Source organism: Chrysemys picta, chromosome 1 (assembly GCF_011386835.1).
Source record: "Chrysemys picta bellii isolate R12L10 chromosome 1, ASM1138683v2, whole genome shotgun sequence".
Classification (NCBI taxonomy): domain Eukaryota; kingdom Metazoa; phylum Chordata; order Testudines; family Emydidae; genus Chrysemys; species Chrysemys picta.
This window is the reverse complement of record NC_088791.1, coordinates 353,684,696-353,709,454: the sequence shown is the minus strand read 5'-3', so window position 1 is coordinate 353,709,454 and position 24,759 is coordinate 353,684,696. Positions and strand designations below refer to the sequence as shown.

At 47.2% G+C, this 24,759-nt stretch overlaps 1 protein-coding gene and 1 long non-coding RNA gene across 2 annotated transcripts; both read left to right on the top strand.

The window, feature by feature from the left end:
* Positions 1-5,330: 5,330 nt before the first annotated feature.
* On the top strand, positions 5,331-9,879 carry LOC135980979 (uncharacterized). Its single transcript, XR_010597946.1, has 2 exons — positions 5,331-5,564; positions 6,163-9,879. It is a non-coding gene; the product is annotated as an uncharacterized LOC135980979 (long non-coding RNA).
* A 7,758-nt stretch (positions 9,880-17,637) lies between these two features.
* Positions 17,638-18,603, top strand: LOC135972336 (olfactory receptor 52B2-like). The gene has a single exon (XM_065549963.1). It carries the CDS (start codon positions 17,638-17,640, stop codon positions 18,601-18,603), a length of 966 nt encoding a protein of 321 aa, XP_065406035.1.
* Positions 18,604-24,759: the final 6,156 nt, after the last annotated feature.

Genomic DNA, 24,759 nt, shown 5'->3' with positions numbered 1-24,759 from the left:
GGATTTTGGAACTACTTGTAAATAATTAAACTGCAGCATATGTGGTTGAAACCAACATAAAGAACCAATTGATAATTAATCCAACCCACACCCTGAAGAAGGTAATTGTGGATCTTACCTTGTCAAATATTTCAGTAATAGAACCCCACTGTGGAAAGTGTATTCTATCATAGTATAAGGGCTTGAGGAATTGGATAAAACTTCATGATATTCCCAGACCCCATATGGATTGAAAGGAAAGGGATATTTTAGGAACAGATGGTTTTGGGGTAGGAGTTCTTTATATATAAATGAGGAGGTGGCTGAAAATAAAATGAAAGCAATGGGTCAACACCTAAAGGATTTAGCAGTGCCCCTGAAGGTATCCTTAGATCAGCTAATTTCCATACAGAATGGGGTGGCACAGGTTTTAGGGGAATGAGAACAATCCTAAGAAAAGGATCACCTCCACCTCTTGCAGGCTGTTGGTGTCCTACAGAGCAATGTTTCCTTGGCCCCGGCATGCATGGAAATGCAGATGTGGATTATTGGTGTGGTAAAAGATATGATTCTGGATGGCATGAGGCTTCCAGTTCCTGTTCAAACGGTGCTCCAAGGGCTGGTTCATGTGCAGATGGCTAACTTAAGAGTGCTGCCAGAGAAGCATCAAGAAATCATTTTTTTTTCTAAGGATGAGGTGACCAATTTCAATGTCTGGCTGAAAGGTGTCCATGACAGGCCAAAACAGCTGGCAAAGTTGCTCTCACTAAAACTAAAGTTGCAGCCCAAAGTAGGAAAAGTCCAGTGGGGCTCTCAACAGACCTGGTAACCATGTACCAGTTCAGTGGTCACCCACAACAATCCCAAACTGCCGGTTTACACTATCCAGACTGGACAAGGACGTCCTCAGAGAGTTGTACATAGGAAACAGTTAAATATTGGACTTATAGTCTGAGCAGGGCTCATAGGAGGGATAGAGCAGTGTGTCCCAAGGAGACTGAAACCAATGGGGCAAACCCAAACCCTGATGAAAATGGGGACAGGGGAATAGAAAAATTGGGTAACAAGCCACGAGGTTTAAGAAGGTCCCAGAAAACAACCAGGGGTGTACTGCCTGTTAAACCTAGAGATGATTTGGTTATTTGTTCTAAGTGATGTTTTAATGAATATTGTCATGTGTAGTAAAAAGAAGTGGACATTGGATGTTAAATGTTCTTTTATTGATTGTTAATGGCTTTTTTATATAAAGTGATGCTGCTTAATCTTGTTAATATGGGGCCCAGATGTGCTGGTGTTAATATAATGGCTGTGGCAGAATTTTAGCAGAGGGGAATGTAAGGGGACTGTTGGCCCCTCAGTAAAACTTAGTGAGGATTTATGATTGGCCCTTTCTCAGTACCTAAATGAATGGCCGATGGGAAACCAGGCCCCTGAGAGTGACAGGACCCAGGGACAAAGGGAAGAGGCCAACACTCCCAGTCAGCCTGATTGACAGCACAGGAAGGCCAATGAGGAGGTCAGGAGGGTCCCATCCTCCGTGTGAGCTGGGGATGCCTGGGCCAGAGCGGGCCAAGCTAAGGAGAAAACAGAATCCTGGGCTGAGCTGGGAGCAGAGCCAGGCCAGGCAGAGCCGGTGCGGTCAGAGAAACATCCCAGGGAGAAGGTCCATGCTGGGAGCAGCCACAGCAGCCAGAGAAACAGCCCAGAGAGCCGAGTTGGACCTTTTTGTAGTTAATAAATGTGTTTGTTTATTCTACCTGAAGCAGTGCGTTTGGTTTGAAGCCTGTCAGGGACTCCCTTCGGGATAGCAATCCTGGTACATATCAATTATTTTGTTAAACAGATGAACTCATATAAGCTTGCAGTGTCCAGCGTGCATAATTGGATAATGCAAGAGGGAGGTTCCTAGGGTTGGGTCTGGGACTGCAGATATTGGCTAGTGTCATTCGGTTGCACAATGCAAGCAGCACCTGTACAAAAGTGCTCACTCATGTAGCTGGGAGCAGATTACGTGCCAGAGGCTGTGCTGGTACAGACCTGGAGTGGGGGTTCTCACAGCAAAGCGGGGTAAGGGTGGCTCCCAGAGTCGAGGATTGGAGAGCCCTAGCGATCACCAGTCCAGACAATTCCAGGGGAACATCACTATAGTATGTCACAATGAGTTTTGCTGTAAATCACCACTCCTGTATTACACACGGTGCTTGTGAGCACTTATAATAAAACAAGACTGTTTAATTAAGAAGAAAGGAGAGTTAACTAGAAACGAGAGAGCTCTTTCATTGCGGGTCGATTCCATGATTTCAGAGAACATTTCATCTCGCGTCCTTTTTTTTCACCGCCTTATCTGAGATAGCCTTCGGGACGGAGGAGGGAGGCTTGAAAAATTTGCAGCTGGGGAAAAAGGGAGGGAAGTATTTAAAAAGATACATTTTACAGAACAATGCTTATAATCTTTACTGTGAACAACACTATTCACATTATATAGCACATGTGATTTCGGTAGAAGGTCGCATTTTACATCTTAATATTGAGTGCCTGCGGCTTTGGTGTTAGAGATCACAGACACAGGTCCGGGCAACAGATTTCGGCTTGCATGCGGCCATGGTAAGCCACTGTCTTTCGGCTTCTGCAACCTTCCTAAAAACAGCGCCCTCCTTTCCCACATACCAAGCAAAGCCCATTGAGTGCTGCGGTTTTCCTGTTAACGTACAGCAGCAGAAACCAAACTAACTCCCCCCATCCAATTCTCTGGGATGATTGCTTTATCCCTCCCCGCACCGTGTGGCTGGTATCAGGGAAGATCCCTACTGTCCAGAGTGGTCACAATGGTGCACTGTGGGATAGCTCCTGGAGGCCAATAGCGTCGAATTGCGGCCACACTAACCCTAATTTGAAATGGCAATGTTGATTTCAGCGCTACTCCCCTCGTTGGGGAGGAGTACAGAAATCGATGTTAAGAGCCCTTTATTTCATAGTAAAGGGCTTCGTTGTGTGGACGGGTGCAGGGTTAATTCGATTTAACACTGCTAAATTCGACCTAAAGTCATAGTGTAGACCAGGCCTAACACAGGGAGCTGGCCCATTGCTGGCTTCACATCCCCATTATTCTCAGATTCATTATTTCCAAGGCCAGAAGGCACCATTGTGCTCATCCAATCTGATTCCCTGCAACTCAGAGGCTGGAGACCTGCCCCCAAATAATTCCCAGAGCAGAAGATTTAGAAAAACATCCCGTCTTGATTTAACAATGGTCAGTGATAGAGAATCCACCACAACCCTTGTAAATTGTTCCAATGGTTAATTCCCCTCGCTGTTAGAAATCTCCCTTTTATTTCCAGTCTGAATGTCTCTAGCTTCCACTTCCAGCATTGGAAAGTGTGAAACTTTTCTCTGCTAGGGAGCAGAGCCCATTGTTAAAAGTTTGTTCCTTGTGTAGATACTTACACACTGTGAACAGACTTAACTTTTTCTTTGTTAAACTAAACCGATTGTTCTCTTTGAGCCTGTCACTATCAGGCAGGGTTTCTAATCCTTTACTCATTCCCATGGCTCTTCTTTGAGCCCTCTCCAATGGATCAGCATCTTTCTGGGGTCTGCCCATTTTGGGGAGCAGGGAGGTAGGGGCTAGGCCACCCCTCAAAGCTGCAGACTTTAACCAAAAACAGCTCAGCAGATTACCTCTCTAGCACCCTGACACCCATTTCCCAATGGCATCCAAACCCCAAATAAATCTGTTTTATTCTGTATAAAGCTTATACAGGATAAACTCATAAACCTCTATAACACTGATAGAGAGATATGCACAGCTGTTTGCTCCCCAAGTCTTGTCACTAAAAGCTGTGTAGTTTAGACAAGGCCTTATTCTCCTAACTTTAGACATAGAAATAATACATGCAAACAAATAGGATGAACACACTCAGTAGATGATAAGCTTTGTAATGATACCTTACAAGAGACCTTTTGCATAAAGCATATTCCAGTTACATCATATTTACATTTATAAGTGTATTTTCATAAAGCATATGGAGAGTGCAACATCACACCCCCTCTTTGGTCTCAGGTGACGGAGGGCACCGGCCATCGCTTACTTGCAGGCAGCTGGAGCCGCCTCACCTGGCCCAGAGGGCCTCTGTAAAAGTCACACACCCTTAGTCCCACCACCTAGTCATTGGTGCAGCACACAGGGAAACTGAGGCACACACAGTATTCATGCAAAAACGTAAGACTCAAATATGCTTGTGTACAACATAATAAGGAGGAAAAACCCCTTGTGTCACAGGTGCGTACTAGCGCCAAAGGGCCCTGTAGACTCATGTTCAAGACCTGTGGTCCCTGACACTCATACAGAAATGGAGACAGAGTCAAACAGGCCGATGGCAGCCTTCTCTCCTGGCGCCCTTTACTATTGCTGCCAGTCAAGTCTGGACTGAGAAGACAAATTCTCTGACTCTGCCCCTGACAGACAGAAGCAATCAGGACAGCCCACCGGACCCGGAATCCGTAGGGGACATTACCCAGTGATAATCCTAGACATGTAGGACTGGAAGGGACCTCAACGGGTCATCTAGTCCAGGCCCCTACACTGAAGGCAAACAGTTTCCAAAGTGGCTGCTGATTTAAAGGGTTTTAGGATGGGACGACGGGGCACTGGAATGAGGGGGACCAAGGGCCTTGGCCCCATCACTTTTAAAAGTTGGAGGGCTAAGTCCTCCCAATGTTTACCAGCCAGAAGGGCGAGCGACGAGGAAGGAAGGGGGCAGAAAGCAGTGAATGGGGGCTCGGGGAGAAGGAGTGGGATGGGGCCTCAGGGCAAGGTGCTGTGTGAGGGTGGGGCCTCAGGGGGAAGGGCGGTGCAGGCAGCGGCTTGGGGAGGAGGGTTGAGGTGGGTTTTCAGGGGCAGAGGCAGGGCAAGTCAGGGCCTTGGGGAAAGGGGCAGTGCGGGGGGGCAGGCCACAGTTCAGGCACTGGTGCCCCCCCCCCCACACACACACTTTTTGGAGCTTCTCCCCCTCCTGTTTGGATGCTGAGCTTCAGTCATTCAGGATCTGGCTTTTCACAGCCGCTGAGCACCCGCAACTCCAGTGGCAGAGCGTGGGAGATGCGAGAGCTCAGCACCTCTTGAAATCTTGGCTGAGGTGTGTCCCAGGTTGGGGGCTGCAGCAGGTCAACTCTGCACCTTGGTAGAGGAACATGGGAACCACCAGATTGGATCAGAGCCGGGTCCATCTAGCACAGTAGCCCATGGCCAGCACCATATGCTTCAGAAGAAGCTGTGAAAATCTCTCATGAGGGGGATATGGGATAATCTTCCCCTCACAGCCTGCGTCCCATCCTTATCTCTAACATAAAAGCGGCCTCCCAGCCAGGCAGCGGCACAGCTGCGAGCAGCGGCACCGGAGGCAGCAAACAGGGCGGCTAACAGGGGAGTTTGAGAGGGAGTTTGCAGGGGGAGGTAAGGGGGGAGGCAGTAGGGCGCGGTGTGGTGTGTGCTCTGAGTCCACAGGCGCTGCGGGCAGAGATTGCAGCAGCCATGAGCCAAGCAGCAGCAGCAGACAGAATGCAGATGGCCGCATGTGGAAGCTGTGGTATGTATATGGTCCTAGCAGGGGAGCTGGAACAGAGGTATTTGTGTATGAAGTGTCGCCTGATAGTGTTACTGGAGGAAAAGATTAAGGGGCTGGAGATGCAGGTAGAGACCCTGGTGGAGTTTAGGCGGGGGTTTGAGCAGCTGATGGAGGACAGGCAAGGGGGGACGGAAGGAGAATGCCCTGTGGTGGAGGTAGAGGCAGAGGTAGAGGACGGTGAGAGGGGAATGGAAGGGAGAGAACATGGGAGGTGGAAGCATGTGACTGTGAGAAGCAGGCCAAGGAAAAGAAGGGCCAGTGAGGGGGGAATAGAACTCAGGAATAGGTTCGAGTGTTTGGATAGCGAGGTGGAAGGGCAGCAGGTGGCGACTGAAGGTGGGAGGGTGAGGAAGAAGAGAAGAGCTGCTAGTCCAAGAGAGAGGGGGGAGGAGTTGATGGAGACAGCACCAATTCTGGGCCCCGCGAGGATTCAGGAAGGCATAAGGGAAGATAGGAATAGGCACAGGTCAGGACTAGAGGGATCGGAGACTAGATTTCTAGATCGCACTGTTGCCAGGCGACGGCAGGTGTATGTAATTGGAGATTCTTTACTGAGGAGATTGGATAGGCCTGTGACCAGGGCGGACCCGGAAAACAGAAGGGTGTGCTGTCTACCGGGCGCAAGGATACGCGATGTGGACCTGCGGTTGAAAAGGATCCTACAAGGAGCAGGTAAGAACCCCCTGATAATCCTTCATGTAGGAACGAATGATACGGCTAGGTTCTCGTTAGAGAGGATCAAGGGAGATTATGCTAGGCTGGGGAAGACTCTCAAGGAAATAGAGGCTCAGATTATCTTTAGTGGGATTCTGCCCGTTCCGAGGGAAGGGCAGCAAAGGGCGGATAGGATTGTGAGAATAAATAGTTGGCTAAGGGAGTGGTGCTATAAGGAGGGCTTTGGGATGTATGGCCACTGGGAGGCTTTCGGGGACAGACACCTGTTCTCGCGGGATGGGCTTCACCTGAGTAGGGAAGGAAATAGACTTCTGGGAGGGAGGCTGGCTCATCTTATCAAAAGAGCTTTAAACTAGCAAGTTTGGGGAGACGGTTGGGAGATGCACAGTTAATCTCCACGCCAGATTCCAGTATGGAGAAGGTGAGTAAAATGAGAGGAGACATAGCTGGGGAGATGAGATTGGACATAGGAAGGACAGGAGGGACGGACACTAGGAGGCCCGCAACATATAGTGCTACTAATGGGAGACGGGCTAAACGAGATACATTAGGGTGTCTATACACCAATGCCAGAAGCCTAGGTAAGAAAATGGAGGAATTGGAGCTCCTGGTCCAAGAGCTGAAACCAGATATCGTAGGAATAACGGAAACCTGGTGGAATGACAGTCACGACTGGAACACAGGTATGGAGGGCTATGCGCTGTTTAGGAAAGATCGGAACAGAGGTAAAGGTGGGGGGGTGGCATTGTATGTCAATAGTGAAATAAACTGTAAAGAAATAATAGTGGATGGATTAGACAACACAGAGTCCGTCTGGGCAATACTCACAATGGGTAATAGGACTTCTAGAGCCTCTCCGGGGATAGTGCTTGGAGTGTGCTATAGACCGCCGGGATCGACCCAGGATATGGATAAGGAACTATTTAATGTGCTTAGAGAAGTAATTAGTAATAGAAACTGTGTAATTATGGGGGACTTTAACTTCCCGGATATAGATTGGGGAACAAACGCTAGTAGCAATAATAGGGCTCAGATGTTCCTAGATGTGCTTGCGGATCAATTCCTCCATCAAGTGGTAGCTGAACCGACGAGGGGGGAGGCCATTTTAGATTTGATTCTGGTAAGTAGTGAGGACCTCGTTGAGGAAGTGGTAGTAGGGGACAATTTGGGCTCCAGTGATCATGAGCTAATTCGGTTTAAAATACAGGGAAGGAGTAACAGAATTAAGTCAAAGACTAGGGTTTATAATTTTAAAAAGGCCAATTTTAACAAATTAAGGGGACTGGTAAGGGAAGTGGATTGGGCAAACGTATTAATGGATTTAAAGGCAGAAGAGGCCTGGGATTACTTTAAGTTAAAGATGCATGAGCTGTCGGAGGCCTGTATTCCCAAAAAGGGAAAAAGATTACCAAGCAAGAGATTTAGACCGAGCTGGATGAGCGACCGACTCAAAGGGGCGATTAGGAAAAAACAGAAAGCGTACAAAGAGTGGAAGAGGGGAGGGATCAGTAAGGAAATGTACCAAAGTGAAGTCAGAGAATGTAGAGATAGAGTGAGAAAGGCCAAAGGCCGTGTAGAGTTGGACCTAGCGAGGGGAATTAAAAGCAATAGTAAGAGGTTTTACAGCCACATAAACAGGAAGAAAGCAAAGAAAGAAGAAGTGGGACCGCTGAAGACTATTGCCGGAGAGGAGATTAAAGACAATCTAGGCATGGCGCAATATCTCAATGAATATTTTGCGTCGGTGTTTAATGAGGCCAATGAAGGGATTAGGGATACTAGCACCATTACAGAGGGGCGTTCGGGATGGGGTATTACCGTAACCGAGGTAGAAACAAAACTTGAACGCCTTAATGGGGCTAAGTCGGGAGGACCGGACGATCTTCATCCGAGAATATTGAAGGAATTGGCGCGGGAAATAGCGGGCCCGTTAGCGATAATATTTAATGAATCTGTAAACTCGGGGGTGGTCCCGTTAGACTGGAGAATAGCTAATGTGGTTCCTATTTTCAAAAAAGGGAAAAAAAGTGATCCGGGTAACTACAGGCCTGTTAGTTTAACATCTGTAGTGTGCAAGGTGTTAGAGAAAATTTTGAAGGAGAAACTAGTTGAGGACCTGGAGGGTAGTGGCAATTGCGATAATTTACAACATGGTTTTACGAAGGGCAGATCGTGCCAAACGAATCTGATCTCCTTCTTTGAGAAAGTAACGGATTTATTAGATAAGGGAAATGCGGTGGACCTAATATACCTGGATTTCAGTAAAGCGTTTGATACTGTACCCCATGAGGAACTATTGGTTAAACTGAAAAACATGGGGATCGATATTAAAATCCAGAGATGGATTAGGAATTGGTTAATGGGGAGAATGCAGCGGGTCGTATTGAAGGGTGAACTGTCAGGTTGGAGGGAGGTTACCAGTGGAGTTCCCCAAGGTTCGGTTTTGGGACCCATTTTATTTAATCTATTTATAACTGACCTCGGAACCGATTGCAGGAGTAGGCTGGTAAAGTTTGCGGATGATACGAAGGTGGGAGGCGTTGTAAATTCGGAAGAGGATAGGGATATCCTGCAGGGAGACTTGAATGAGCTTGTGAATTGGAGTGTCAGAAACAGGATGAAATTTAATAGTGAAAAGTGTAAGGTGATGCATTTGGGGATGACCAATAACAATTTTAGTTACAAGATGGGGACGCATTGGTTAGAAGTAACGGAAGAGGAGAAGGACCTAGGGGTCCTTGTGGACCGCAGGATGACTATGAGTCGACAGTGTGACGTGGCGGTGAAAAAAGCCAATGCTGTCTTGGGATGCATTAGGCGAGGTATATCTAGTAGGGATAAGGAGGTCCTGCTTCCGTTGTACAAGGCGCTGGTGAGACCTCATTTGGAGTACTGTGTGCAGTTTTGGTCTCCCATGTTTAAAAAAGATGAACTTAAACTGGAACGGGTGCAGAGAAGGGCCACTAGGATGATCAGAGGAATGGAAAACCTGTCGTATGAAAGGAGACTAGAGGAGCTTGGGTTGTTTAGTCTGACAAAGCGAAGGCTGAGGGGGGATATGATTGCTATCTTTAAATATATTAGAGGGATTAATACAAGGGAGGGAGATGAATTATTCCAGCTAAGTACTAACGTGGACACGAGAACGAATGGATATAAACTGGCCGTGGGGAAGTTCAGGCTTGAAATTAGACGAAGGTTTCTGACCGTTAGAGGGGTGAAATATTGGAACGGCCTTCCGAGGGAAACGGTGGGGGCGAGGGATTTGTCTGGCTTTAAGATTAAGTTAGATAAGTTTATGGAGGGAATGGTTTAATGGTAAAACATAGCTGTCAAGGAAAACCAAGCAATGGTAGGTAAATAGCATAATGGCTAAAAGGGGTCAGAATGGAGACTCTTGCCTATATGCTCGGGGTCTTACTGATCGCCATATTTGGGGTCGGGAAGGAATTTTCCTCCAGGGCAGATTGGCTGAGCCGCTGGAGGTTTTTCGCCTTCCTCCGCAGCATGGGGCAGGGATCTCTAGCAGGAGGGTCTCTGCCGATTGAGGTCACTAATAACAGGATTGGGGACTTCAGCAGCAGAGTCCAGGGAAGGGGCGGGGACGGTTTTATGGCCTGCAGCGTGCAGGGGGTCAGACCAGATGATCATAATGGTCCCTTCTGACCTTAAAGTCTATGAGTCTATGAGTCTATGAGTCTAACAGAGATTGGCTTCAACCCTTAGCCATGGGGGTCACTCTCCCTTCCAAAATGTGTGTTGTCATTAGGTCTGGTAACTCTGGGTATTTTTGATACCCAGATAAATGTCCAATCCCTTTATGAATCTTGCTAAAGTTTTGGCCTCAACAAAATCCTGCAGCAGTGAGTTCCACAGTTTGATTACTTGTTTTGTGGGAAAGTAGTTCCTTGTATTTGTTTTTATTTGCCACCTTCTACTTTCCTTGCATGTCTCTTGTTCCTGTGTAATGAGAGGTAGAGCAGCTCCTGATTTCCCCTCTCTCTACCACCTACCATCTTACATATACATATAGAGCGAGACAAAGGGCGGGGGAGGTGATATATTTTATTGGGCCAACTTCTGTTCAGGGAGAGCGACAAGCTATTGAGCGACATGGAGCAGATATTCAGGTCTGAGAAAGGTACTCGGGATGTCCCTCCTAAATACAAGGTGGAACAGAGAGTTCAGTGTGAGTAGTTTGCACCTGTTCAAAGGGACCATTCAAGGTGAACAGGCCGACAGAAGTTGGTCCAGTAAAAGATATTCCCTCCCCCCCGCCTTGTCTTTCTAATATCCTGGGACTGACGGAGCTACAACGACATGGCACACACACAGATAGGTTTTCAGGATGGTTGCACTAAATGAGACTAAAGGCTGTCTGTAAAAACGACTGTGATGGTTCTCACGGCTCCCAGGACTGTGAGTGAACCTGTTACCCCCTGACTCCAGGGTCCAATTTTTCATAAGAACGTCCCCGCACCAGGAGATGTCCCAGCACCAGGAGATGTCTCCTCTGTGAAAGGATCCAGACGGCCGCTCCCCACTCTGTGTTATCATGAGACAGTCTATATGCATCCGAAGAAGTGGGCTGTAGTCCACGAAAGCTTATGCTCTAATAAATTTGTTAGTCTCTAAGGTGCCACAAGTACTCCTGTTCTTCTTTTGTTTCTGTTCATAGGCAGGGCAATCCTGTCTGTTGTAATGTTCCTTCATTGTTTGCAGTTGTCTAGAATGGTTTTCCATTGATAATCTTGGGCTGGAGCAAGGGTGGAGAACTGAGCCTGGCATTACATCCCTGGCTAACTAGGGTGGGGTGACGACGCCCTCCTGGAATGGCCATCACCAAGACACACTATGACCTGGTGACTAACTTCTACTCCAAGTCCATAAAGCTCATTGTCAATATCAATACGTTACTTGTTAACTATTACCCAGACATGCGTTTTGCAATAGTTGTGAAGCTTGGCAAGTTACGAGCTTTCTGCACACACCTCACATGCTACTCTTTATGGGTAAATATTCCGTAAGCCTTGTGTGTGGTGTAGTGAGTTTGTCAGGACTGAGATGTGAGCTGTTTGCAAGGAAGAGGGAACTCTTTGCTGGGGCCCTCAGTGTCACAAGGACCTTTGTAAATAACATACAAAAGTAGAAATGATCAGATCAAACAGGTGAGAGGAGGAAAGGGTTAATTCTCTGCTGCTCTTCACCACCTGAGCCAGTCTCAGAGGCAGGTCCCTGGGGCTCTGTGCTGGCTCTGAGCTCCCCCGGGGATTCCCAGGGCAGCAGTATAAATATCCCTGTACGTCAGCCCCAGTCAGTGCAGATTCCCCGTCGCCTGCAGCTCCCCGACCCGGTCACAGGCAGAGATTCCTCCTCCCCAGCTGGGGCCGGAGCCTGGTGAGTCGTTTGCATGGAATGAATCTGTGAAGGGGCGAATGGAAACACATGAAATTTATGCAGTGTTTGAGGTGGGGCTGGATAGCCTGGGGGTGTGTAACTCTGAGTGCAGGGGCAGGACTGGAGCTGGGGCACTGAGATAACACTCCTGTGACTGCGCTGAGGTTCTGTGTTAGGAAGAGGTCGCTGGGTTACCCTGATCCACTTCCACGGACGTCACTGGGGTCTTGCTATTGACCTCATTGGGCCCGGGACTGAGCCATTCTTGGTTACATGACTGTTCAGTGTAAATCTACTCAGGCCCTGTAATATTCTACACCCCAAATTCCGAGGTCTTCACTCAGGCAACACTTCCATTAATGTCATAAGGGCCCCAGGACTGGGTCTGTTCCGGTTGTCAGAAATTAGCTGGTTTCAAGGAGCATAGGTGTGAATGGCCGAACTATAGGACCCTGGAGCAGACGATTCTAAGGGCTGCTTTGATACCGATGTTCCAGCTTCTTAGGGTGACGAGATCTCCCTACTCTGAATACGGGACACCTGGTAAAATTACCCATATTCAAGCGAGTTCCACCGCAATCAATCAGAACTATACAGTACAAATGTTCAAATTAACAACAAGTTGACCGAGCCCCTGTTAAAAACAACTACGGCATAGTTGGATTCTTTTTAACTACCTTCTTCTCTTTAAGGCTTTAGGGTTCACACAGGGAGGGGTGACACACACAGCCCTCCCCCCCCCCCACACACAGATGGGGAGAGCTCACACACACACACACACACTCCTGTACACCTCTCTCACACAGGGGGGGTTACCGACCAACCGACCTGACCCTCTCTCTCTGACACGCTATGCCCTTCATGCCTGCCTGGGACCCTGGGATGGACCTGCCTCTTCTGCTACCTTGTGCCGCGTCTTTGCAAGGCAACCTGTGGGGGGGAGGGGGATGCAAGGTCACATACCACCTCCCCCCCAGATTTCTGCCAGGGTCACACCAGAATGTGGGCAGCAGCAGCCTTTCAGCACAGAGCGGGAGGGAAGGGGCAGGAGCTGCTTCCAGTTGCAGGGGAGTAGGAGGGACGGGGAAGGGATAAGAGCATAAGATCGGCCAGATTGGCTCAGACCAAAGGTCCATCCAGCCTAGTATCCTGTCTACTGACAGTGGCCACTGCCAGGTGCCCCAGAAGGAATGAACAGAACAGGGAATCAGCGTGTGATCCATCCCCTGTCACCTAATCGCAGCATCTGGCAAACAGAGGCTAGGGACACCATTCCTGCCCATCCTGGCTAATAGCCATTGATGGTCCTATCCTCCATGAATGTATCTAGTTCTTTTTTTATCCCTGTTATAGGCCTGGTCCCCACTAAGCCCCCACTTCGGACTAAGGTACGCAAATTCAGCTACGTTAATAACGTAGCTGAATTCGAAGTACCTTAGTCCGAACTTACCGCGGTCCAGACGCGGCAGGAAGGCTCCCCCGTCGATGCTGCGTACTCCTCTCTACGAGCTGGAGTACCTGCGTCGACGGCGAGCACTCCCGGGATCGATCCGGGATTGATTTATCGCGTCTTAACCAGACACGATAAATCGATCCCAGAACATCGATTGCCTGCCGCCGGACCCTCCGGTAAGTGAAGACGTACCCATAGTCTTGGCCTTCACAACATCTTCTGGCAATGAGTTCCACAGGTTGACTGTGGCTTGTGCAAAGAAATACTTCCCCTTTTTTGTTTTTAACCTGCTGCCTATTAATTTCAATTGGTGACCCCTAGATCTTTTGTTATAAGAAAGAGTAAATAACACTTCCTTATTTACTTTCTCCACACCAGTCATGATTTTATAAACCTCTATTATATCCCCCCTTGTCATCTCTCTTCCAAGCTGAAAAGTTCCAGTCTTATCAATCTCTCCTGATATGGCAGCCGTTTCATAACCCTAATCATTTTGTTGCCCTTTTCTGTACCTTTTCCAATTCCAATTTATCAATTTTTGAGATGGGTGAAAACATCTGCATGCAGTATTCAAGACGGGGCGAACCATAGATTTATATAGAGGGAATATGACATTTTCTGTCTTGCTATCTATCCCTTTCTTAATGATTCCCAACATTCTGTTCACTTTTTGGACTGCCATTACATACTGAGTGGATGTTTTCAGAGAACTATCCAGAATGATGTCAAGATCTCTTTCCTGAGCGGTAACAGTTAATTTAGACCCCATCATTTTATATGTATAGTTGGGATTATGTTTTCCAATGTGCATTACTTTGCATTTATCAATATTGAATTTCATCTGCCATTTTCTTGTCCAGTCACCCAGTTTTGAGAGATCCTTTTGTAGCTCTTCGCACTCTGCCTGGGACTTAACTATCTTGAGAAGTTTTGTATCATCTGCAAATTTTGCCACTTCACTGTTTACCCCTTTTTCCAAATCATGTATGAATATCTTGAATAGGACTGGGCCCCATACAGATCCCTGGGGGACACCACTATTTACCTCTCTCCATTCTGAAAACTGTCCATTTATTCCTACCCTTTGTTTCCTATCTTTTAACCAGTTACCAATCCATGAGAGGACCTTCCCTCTTATCTCATGACAGCTTACTTTGCTTAAGAGACTCTTGTGTGAGAACTTGTCAAAGGCTTTCTGAAAACCTTAGAACACTCTATCCACTGGATCCCTTTTGTCCACATGCTTGTTGAGCTCCTCAAATAATTCTAGCAGATTGGTGAGGCATGATTTCCATTTAGAAAAAACATGTTGACTCTTTCCAACAAATTATGTTCATCTGTGTCTGACAATTTTGTTCTTTACTATAATTTCAACCAGTTTGCCAGGTACTGAAGTCAGACTTACTGGCCTGTAATTTCCGGGGTCATCGCTAGAGCCCTTTTAAAAAATGCTCATCACATTAGCTATCCTCTAGTCAATTGGTGCAGAAGGTGATTTAATTGGTAGGTTACAGACTACAGTTAGTAGTTCTGCAATTTCACATTTGAGTTCCTTTCAGAACTCTCGGGTGAATCCCACCTGTCCCTGGGGACTTACTGCTGTTTAGTTTATCAATTTGTTCCAAAACCTCTTCTAATGACACCTCAATCTGGGACAGTTCCTCAGATTCCTCACCTTAAATGAATGGCTCAGGTTGGGAATCTCCCTCACATCCTCAGCTGTGAAGATAACCTGGCTCGTGTCTTTGCAGAGCGCGTCTCTTCTCTTCTCCCCTCCCCTCAACCCGCCGCCCCCCGGCATTCCCTTTGCTGGAAGCAGCTTGTCCCTTCCTGCCCGCACAGTATCAAAAGGCATCTAAACCTCCAGGCTGCTGCTGAACACGCGATGTAACCCAGCAGTCTCCTGTCCCCCGGCTCCAGTGTGGGCAGGAAGGGCTTAAGCCCTAAGGCTGCATTGTGCGCCAGGACCCAGGGAAGCTGACTGCAGGGGCTTCAGTGCTCCAGGATAGAGAGGTGGCTCAGCAGGGGAGGAGGTCTAGAGGATAGAGCATCCCAGCACCCCCAGGGGCAGGATCCAGGCTTGGGGGTTGAAGATGGTGCTAAGCCCCTGCCCTGGGGCTGCTGTGAAACCTGCAGGTTGGGGGCATGAACAGTCTGGAAATCGCTTCCCCTGCCCCGCCACTCCAGAGCTTAGCTGAGGGGCAGAGAGGCTTCCCCAGGCCAGTGCTGTGCAGGGCTTTGGCACATGCAGGTCTCAGCACCTCCTGGCCAGCGCCCCAGGCCGGAGGGTCTGGGGCTTTCCCGGGGCGCTGGCCCAGCCAGAGGCAGTGGGGGAAGGAAGGAGCCTGCCAGCCAGGCTGCTGGTGAACTGAGTGCTCTGACGAGGGGCTGGTTCTCCGCACAGCGCTGGGAGCGGGACGTGCCCCGCTGGGGGGGACATGGAGGAGCAGTGGGGCTGGTTGGGGAGGGCAAAGGGGCAAAGCAGGGAGAGGACAGCGAGAGGAGGAGTATGTAAAGGGCTGACGGGTGGGCAGCAGAGGTGACACGTAACCATGGCAGCAGGGGGAACAGCCGGCCCAGTATACTGCATCTTTGCCCTGCCACCATCCTTCCACACCCACCCCCATCGTTGGGCCTAGATTCCCCCACTCACCGTTAGTAGGCGGGCATCTGGGAAGGAAGGATCTGGCCAGCATCAGGACCTGCTAATATGGATGCGGGGAGATTGAAAATATCGGACAAGTTGCCTGTTTGAAGAAAAAGTTGGGGCACCTGCACGAGGGCTTGAATACAGGACTGCCCCTTTAAAAATGGGATGTTTGGTCCCCCTCCAACTACTGCAGCTGTAGTTCTCTAGAGCAGAGCTACCAGCTCGGCTAGGCTTAAAATACTGCATCAGCGCAGCTGCACCGCTGTGGTGCGTTACTGGAGACGCTCTGCACTGATGGCAGAGAGCTCCCCAGGCAGAGTAGTTAATCCTTCTCCCCGAGAGGCGGTAGCTTTGTCTACACAGGACGTCAGGTCGGTGTATCTATGTCGCTCACAGGTGTGGATTTTTCACAACCCAGAGCAACGTAGTTATCCTGATATAGGTCTGTAGTGTAGACCAGAGCTTAATTGAGATTGTCCCACATATTTAGGACCAAATCCTGAAAACATTTGCAACTTTACTCAGGTGAGCATTTTCATGAAATCAGTGGGAGTTACTTGTGAATGAATTTACTCGTGTGCTTGAGTGTTGGTTGGGTCAAGGCCTCAGAGCCAGTAGGATCCAGCGGGGGGATTGTGACTGAAAGAGGTTCTGTTCTCACACCATTACTAACTGGGAGTGACTGCGCAGTAGTGAGTGTGAAACCAGTGTAAGTGCCAGAAGAACCAGTCGTGTAGCTGCTTTAACTCACTTTCACAGTCACTGCTTGAGCCCTGAGAGCGACTGTAGCAAACGTGCGGAGGAGACATTCTGCTGTGGAAAGCAACACCAGGACGGCACGCCCTGCTTCACCTGGGGCCAGAAACATCCAAACCATCTTCCCTCTTCTGGAATGGAGATATTATGTCAGAGGGGCAGTACGTAATATATTGTGGGTCACCAGTGTGGTAAAATGTTCGGCTGCGTGTGTGTGTGTTCTCTCTGTGTCCTGTCCCAGCTCTGAACAGACAGTTGGCATAGCAGACCTCGAGTGAACCACACAATGACCACAAGATCCGTTAAGGTACGGAGGCACCCAGCCAGGTTTATTGTCGATGAAGCATGGTACTAGTATCCTGAAGACTATAGACGAACACTAATACATGTATGCCAGTAATAATGAACCAGCTCAGTGAACAGTGGGACTTTCCGTTCCTCCCTAGGCTAGACAGAGACACTCACTTTCAGGCTCCATTTTATACATCAATACAAACAAGTTACATACTGACCCTCTAACGCAGTTAATTGACACCCTCTGACGTAGCCGGTTACCACCCATCACCTCGTACACCTCTATCCATCACACTGTCAACCTGACCATATCTTTAGGATGTTTAACCATGTTCCTGTTATCTTTAGGGAATGGGCTGATATCGAGGTGTTCTGATACAACCCTTCTGAAATTGTGTTTGCGTGAGTGCTCTGTGCCCAGCACCTCGTAGAAATGTGTGGTTTTGAAATATCAGTCCTGTGTTTGCCAGATTCTGTGAGCAGGGCCTGTCTCTAGCTACCAGACTAATTTTGCTTTATATCAACAAGACTTTGACCGTTACTTTAGCCCAGGCCTCAGGCCTCATGCTAGGCCTCTAATACAAGGGCTTATCTCTCAGGGTGTCTTCCTACTACAGTTCCGCATTATGAGAGTGTTTCTGGATTTAAGGTCACACACGACAGGCAGTTTTCACACAATGAAGTTTTTGATGATATCTATGATTCTCTCAACAAATGCATTCCAGTCCTAGCTGACACTACAGTTCTCACTGATTTTCTCTTTTGCTGTGAGTTACAGGAAAATGAATAGAAGATCCAAGTGATAGTACATGATGCCAGCTGACAATCACACTGTTTTTGACCCTGTTAGTTACATCCTGATCGGCATCCCGGGTACGGAGGAGTCTCATTTCTGGCTTGCCATCCCCTTCTGTCTGATTTACGTTACATCACTTTTTGGGAACTCTCTCCTACTATTCATCATACTAACAGAACGAAGCCTCCATGAGCCCATGTATCTATTAGTGTCCATGCTGGCTGTTGCTGATCTGCTGTTATCTACCACTACAGTGCCCAAGATGCTGGCTGTATTCTGGTTTAGAGCGGGAGAAATTTCTTTTGCTGCTTGCCTGACCCAGATGTTTTTCATCCATGTCAGTTTTATTGCCGAGTCGGCCATCCTGTTGGCCATGGCGTTTGATCGGTACGTTGCCATCTGTGACCCCCTGAGATATACCGCTGTGCTAACCAAGTCTGTGATCGGGAAGATGGGGCTGGCAGTTGTCACAAGAAGTTTCTGTATCATTTTTCCTCTCATCTTTCTCGTGAAGCAGCTGAAGTTCTGCAGAACCAACCTCCTGCCTCACGCCTATTGTGAGCATATGATCCTAGCCCGGGTGGCCTGCAATGACATCACAGTCCATGTCTGGTATGGTGTAGCTGTGGCTTTTTTAGTAATTGGTTTAGATATTGTGCTCATTGCTGTATCATATGGGTTGATCCTCAGGGCCGTCTTCCTGCTCCCGTCCAAGGAAGCCCGACTCAAGGCTCTCCGCACCTGCGGCTCCCATGTCTGTGTCATACTGATGTTCTATGTGCCGGCTGTTTTCTCCTCTTTACCACACCAGTTTGGGTACATCATCCCACGTTATATTTTCAACCTACTGGCCAACCTCTATGTGCTCATTCCGCCCATGTTAAACCCCATCGTTTATGGGGTGACAACAAAAGAGATCCTGAACCGGGTGATCAATGTGTTTTATCGATGCTGCAGCAAAAGCTCCCTGCTGAGCTAAAGGAGGCAACAGAAAATGCTTTGGGACTTGGAAATTAAAGCCAGGTTTTCATTGGAACTCTAGGGGTGTTTTTACTATGTACTTACACTGTATAAGCTCAAAAGCTGGTCTTTCTCGCCAACAGAATTTGGGTCCAATGAAAGCTATTTACTCCCCCACTTCTCAGGGTCACTGCTTTGCCGGCCTCAGTCCCCCATTCCATAGCAAAGGCCTGCGTCCCATGGACCTTGTGTTTTGCTGCCTTATGATACATTTTGCATGGATGAGCCCGGCTTCCCCAGGCTGATCTCGCACTCTTCCCTACACTCGTGGCTTTGTGGGGGTGGCAGGGTGGGAGAGAGATCGGGGGTGCTGTGGCCTGGTGCATTGGGCGATGGGCTCATTTACACATACTCTTCACTCCTCCCGACTGTGGGAGAGAGAGAGAGAATAGAATCGTGTGTGTGCGATTAGCTGTGTCTTACTCTGTGCTAAAGGAATGTTTTGACGCTGAGGATAACATGACGACTCCTTCTGGGGCTCGGAGGCTTGTTTGACCGTCTGCTAACGTCACACAACATCTAGCAGAAATGCAGTGGGAATCTTTTTTCCTTTTATACTCACCTTCTATTCCTGCAGCTGTTGAGAAGAAATGTCTCATAAGAACATAAGAACGGTATATACTGGGTCAGGCCAAAGGTCCACCTAGCCCAGTGCCCCGTTTTCCGATAGTGGCCAGTGCCAGGTGATTCACGGGGGTGAACAGAACAGGACAATCATCAAGTGATCCATCCCCTCTCGTCCCATCCTGGATTCTGGCGGTCAGAGGTTTTGGGACACTAGCAGCATGGGTTTGCACCCCAATCATCTCAGCTTATAGCCATTGATGGACCTATCCTCCATTAACTTACCTAATTCTTTTTTTAATCCTTTGGCCATCACAACATCCCCTGGCAATGAGTTCCACAGGTTAGCTCTGTGCTCCATGAAAAAAATACTTTCTCTTGTATTTATTAAATATACTGCCTATTTATGTCATCAGGTAACCCTTGGCTTTTGCATTGTGTGCATAAGTAAATAACATTTCTCTATTCACTTTCTCCACAACAGTCATGATTTTATAGACCTCTGTCATATCCTCCCTTAGTTGTCTCTTTTCTAAGCTGAACAATCCAAGTCTTTTTAGTCTCTCCTGAGATGGAAGCCATTCTATACGCTTAATCATCTTTGTTACCCTTCTCTGACCCTTTCCAAATTATACTATGTCCTTTTTGAGGTGGGGCTACGAGAAGTGAACACACTATTGAAGGTATGGGTGTACCATGGATTTATATAGTGGCAGTATAACATTTTCTATCCATTTCCAATTGGTTCTTAACCATCTATTAGCCCTTTTGACGACTGCTGTGCATGGAGCAGAAGTTTTCAAAGAACTACCCATGACGACTCCACAATCTCTTTCTTGGGTGGTATCAGCTAATTTAGACCCCATCCTTATATATGTGTAGTTAGGATGATTTTTTCCAGTGTGCATCATTTTGCACTTATCAATGCTGAATATCATCATCCATTTCATTGCCCAGTCATCCAGTTTTCTGAGATCCCTTTGTAACTTTTCTCAGTCAACTTTGGATTTAACTATCTTGAATAATTTTGTATCCTTGCAAACTTTGCCACTTCACTGTTCACTCCCTTTTCCGGATCATTAAGGAATGTGTTGAACAGCACTGGTCCCAGTAAAGATCCATGAGGGACCCTGCTGTTTACCTCACTCCATTGTGAAAATGGACCATTATTTCCTACCCTTTGTTTAGAAGATTAGTGTTGGAAGGGACCTCAGGAGGACATGTAATCCAACCACCTGCTCAAAGCAGGACCAACCCCAACTAAATTATCCCAGCCAGGGCTTTGTCAAACCGGGCCTTAAAAACCTTTAAGGATAGAGATTTTACCACCTCCCCAGGTATCCCATTCCAGTGCTTCACCTCCCTCCTAGTGACATATTTTTCCTAATATCCAACCTAGACCTCCCAAACTGCAACTTGAGACCATTGCTCCTTGTCCTGTCATCTGCCACCACTGAGAACAGCCGAGCTCCATCGTCTTTGGAACCCTCTTTCACGTAATTGAAGGGTGCTATCAAACCAGCCTCTCCTCATAAATCATGTGCCCCAGCCCCCTAATCATTTCTGTTGCTCTCCGCTGGACTCTCTCCAATTTGTCCACATCTCTTCTGTAGTGGGAGGCCCAAAATTGGACCCCTTACTCCAGATGTGCCCTTACTAGTCCCGAATAGAGGGGAATAATCACTTCCCTCGATCTGCTAGCAATGGTCCTACTAATGCAGCCCAATATGCCATTAGCCTTCTTGGCAACAAGGGCACACTGCTGACTCATATCCAGCTTCTCGTCCACGGTAATCCCCAGGTCCTTTTCTGCAGAACTGTTGCTTAGCCAGTCTGTCCCCAGCCTGTAGCTTTCATGGGATTCTTCCCTCCTAAGTGCACGACTCTGCAATTGTCCTTGTTGAACCTCATCAGATTTCTTTTGGCCCAATCCTCTAATTTGTCTAGGTCACTCTGGACTCTACTCCTCCACCGTATCTACCTCTCCCTGCAGCTTAGTGGTATCTGCAAACTTGCTGCGGGTGCAGTCCATCCCATGATCCAGATCATTAATGAAGATGTTAAACAAAACCAGCCCCAGGACAGACCCCTAGGGCACTCTGCTTGATACCAGCTGCCAACTAGACATTGAGCCATTGATCACAACCCATTGAGCCCAGCGATCTAGCCAGCTTTATATCCACCTTGTAGTCCATTCATCCAATCCATACTTTTTTAACTTGCTGGGTAGAATACTGTGGGAGACCGTATCAAAAGCTTTGCTAAAGTCAAGATATCTAAAGCCACTAGCCGTCACCTACAGCCCCCAAATAAACCTCTCCAGAGCATCATCAAGGATCTACAACCTATCCTGAAGGACGATCCCTTATTCTCACAGACCTTAGGAGACAGGCCAGTCCTCGCTTACAGAGAGCCCCCCAACATGAAACAAATATTCTCCAGCAACTACACACCACACAACAAAAACACTAATCGAGGAACCAAACCCTGCAACAAACCCCGGTGCCAACTCTGTCTGCATAACTATTCAAGGGACACCATCATAGGACCTAACCACATCAGCCACACCATCAGGGGTTGTTCACCAGCACATCTACCAATGTGATATATACCATCATGTGCAAGCAATGCCCCTCTGCCATGTACATTGGCCAAACCAGACAATCTCTATGTAAAAGAATAAATGGACACAAATCTGACATCAGAAATTACAACATTCAAAAACCAGCAGGAGAACACTTCAGCCTCCCTGGTCATTCAATAACGGACTTAAAAGTGGCAATTCTTCAACAAACAAACATCAAAAACAGACTCCATTGTGAAACTGCAGAACTGGAATTAATTTGCTAACTGGACACCATCAGATTAGGCCTGAGTAAAGACTGGCAGTGGATTGTGTGAAGTTTCAATCTATATGATTTTATGAAAGTATGCTGATGAGTGTGAATATAATGTAACTAAAATATGCTTCATGCAAAAGGTCTCTTGTAAGGTATCATTACAAAGCTTATAATCTACTGAATGTGTTCATCCTATTTGTATAAAGGTATCATTCTTGTATCTGAAACTAGAAATATGAAAGATAACTCTGAGGTCTTATTGTAGTTATGCAAAGTGTGGGCCATTAATGGTGATTTGGAATCTTAATGTCTCCCATTAACCAGGACAATTGATTGTAGATGGCTCTGTTATTTGTAAGTCTTCCTGTATACATGTGTGCTGGCAAGTGGGTAATGAAGTCTTACAGTGACAAGTGATCATGTCATCTAAACTGGAATCCATCTTTAACCTGGTGCTTTTCCATTGAGAAGGAGGGGTGGAACCCAGAGAGCGACAAAGGATCCCTTCCTTATGCAAAAGATATATAAGTGAGTGGAACAGAACAAAGGGGGTTTAGTTATGAGAAATCCCCTAGCTACCGTCTGAGCTGTAACAAGGACGGTACCAGGGGAAAGGATTGTTCCCAGACTAGGAAGGCATCCAGTCTGTGATAGAAGCTTACTGAAACATCTCTGAGGGTGAGATTTTATCTGTATTCAGTTTTCTTACTGTATTAGGCATAGACTTGCGTGTTTTATTTTAATTTGCTTGGTAATTCACTTTGTTCTGCCTGTTACTAATTGGAACCACTTAAATCCTACTTTCTGTATTTAATAAAATCACTTTTTACTTATTAATTAACCCAGAGTATGTATTAATACCTGGGGGGGGGGGCAAATAGCTGTGCATATCTCTCTATCAGTGTTATAGAGGGCGAACAATTTATGAGTAAAATGGATTTATTTGGGGTTTGGACCCCATTGGGAGTTGAGCATCTGAGTGTTAAAGACAGGAGCACTTCTTAACCTGCTTTCAATTAAGCCTGAAGCTGTTAAGAGATGTTGTTCAGACCTGGGTCTGGGCTTCCAGCAGGCTAGTGGGTCTGGCTCAAACCAGGCAGGGCACTGAAGTCCCAAGCTGGCAGGGAAAGCAGGGGCAGAAGTAGTCTTGGCACATCAGTTGGCAGTTTCCAAGGGGGTTTCTGTGATCCAACCCATCACAGATAGGTCATTACAAAACCTAATTTTACCTTACTAATTTCCCCCTATGGTTACTCACATCTTCTTGTCAACTGTTTGAAATGGGCCACTCTCATTACCACTACGAAAGTGATTTTTCCTCCCTTGGTATTCTACTGATAATTAAATTGTCTCACTAGACTGACCCCCCACCTGGTAAGGCAACTCCCATCCTTTTATATGCTGTGTATAAATATACCTGCTACTGTGTTTTCCACTCCATGCATCTGATGAAGTGGGTTCTAGCTTATGCCCAGATAACTTTGTTAGTCTCTAAGGTGTAACAAGGACTCCTCATTGTTTTTGCTGATAAAGACTAACACGGCTACCCCTCTGAAAGATATATCTCATCCACCACTTTCCCCAAATCCACAGAGCCAGTTATCTCATTATAGAAGGCAATCAGGTTGGTCAGGCTGTGCCCCCGGTCTCTCACAATGCTTTGCTATTGACCAGCAGGAAACCCCCGCAGGTGCTATCACTCAGCACAACTGCATGTGGAGCTCCACACCCAGCTAGATTGCATGAATGCTCCCAGAGCCACTCATGAATCACACAGGGAAAGGGACCAGCCAGATCCCCCCAGCTCCCAGCACTGTACCTCAGGAATATACTGTCTTGTACTGCTCAAGATGAGCCGTGCAAATTTACTAATTGTTCCAGCACTTCATCAATGGAAAGTGGACAGTTTTGCCAAACACTTCATACAAACTCAATGGTAAAGATAAACAGTAAAACAAATGAATTGACTACAAAAGATAGATTTTAAGTAATATTAAGTGATAGGCAAAAAGTCAGATTGGTTACCAAAATAAAATAAAATATAAGCACACTGTCTAAATTCTCAACCTTATTAGACTGGGCAACATCTAGATTAAGCAGTTTTTCCCACCCCACTGGATATCGCAGTTCATAATACACAGATCATAGAATCACACAATCATAGAATATTAGGGTTGGAAGAGACCTCAGGAGGTCATCTAGTCCAACCCCCTGCTCAAAGCAGGACTACCCCAACTAAATCATCCCAGCCAGGGCTTTCTCAAGCCTAACCGTAAAAACTTCTAAGAAGGAGATTCCAACACCTCCCTGGGTAACCCATTCCACTGATTCACCACGCTCCTAATGAAATAGTGTTTCCTAATATCCAACCTAGATCTCTCCCACTGTGACTAGGGACCATTATTACTTATTCTGTCATCTGGAACCACTGAGAACAGTCTAGATCCATCTTCTGTGGAATCCCCTTTCAGGTAGTTGAAGGCTGCTATCAAATCCCCCCTCATTCTTCTCTTATGCAGACTAAATAATCCCAGTTCCCTCAGTATCAGGGATACTGTTCCTGACAGCTTGTATTCCATAAGGGGCGTGAGTGGACGAGAGCTGAGGAAGCGTGGTTCCAGGTCAGCCATAAAAATGTTGGCATATTGTGGGGCCATGCGGGTGCCCATGGCGGTGCCACTGCTCTGGAGGTATATATTGTCACTGCTATG

Coding starts and splice junctions, on each gene's coding strand:
- LOC135972336 (XM_065549963.1), top strand. CDS start 17,638: ATGATGCCAGCTGACAATCACACTGTTTTTGACCCTGTTAGTTACATC.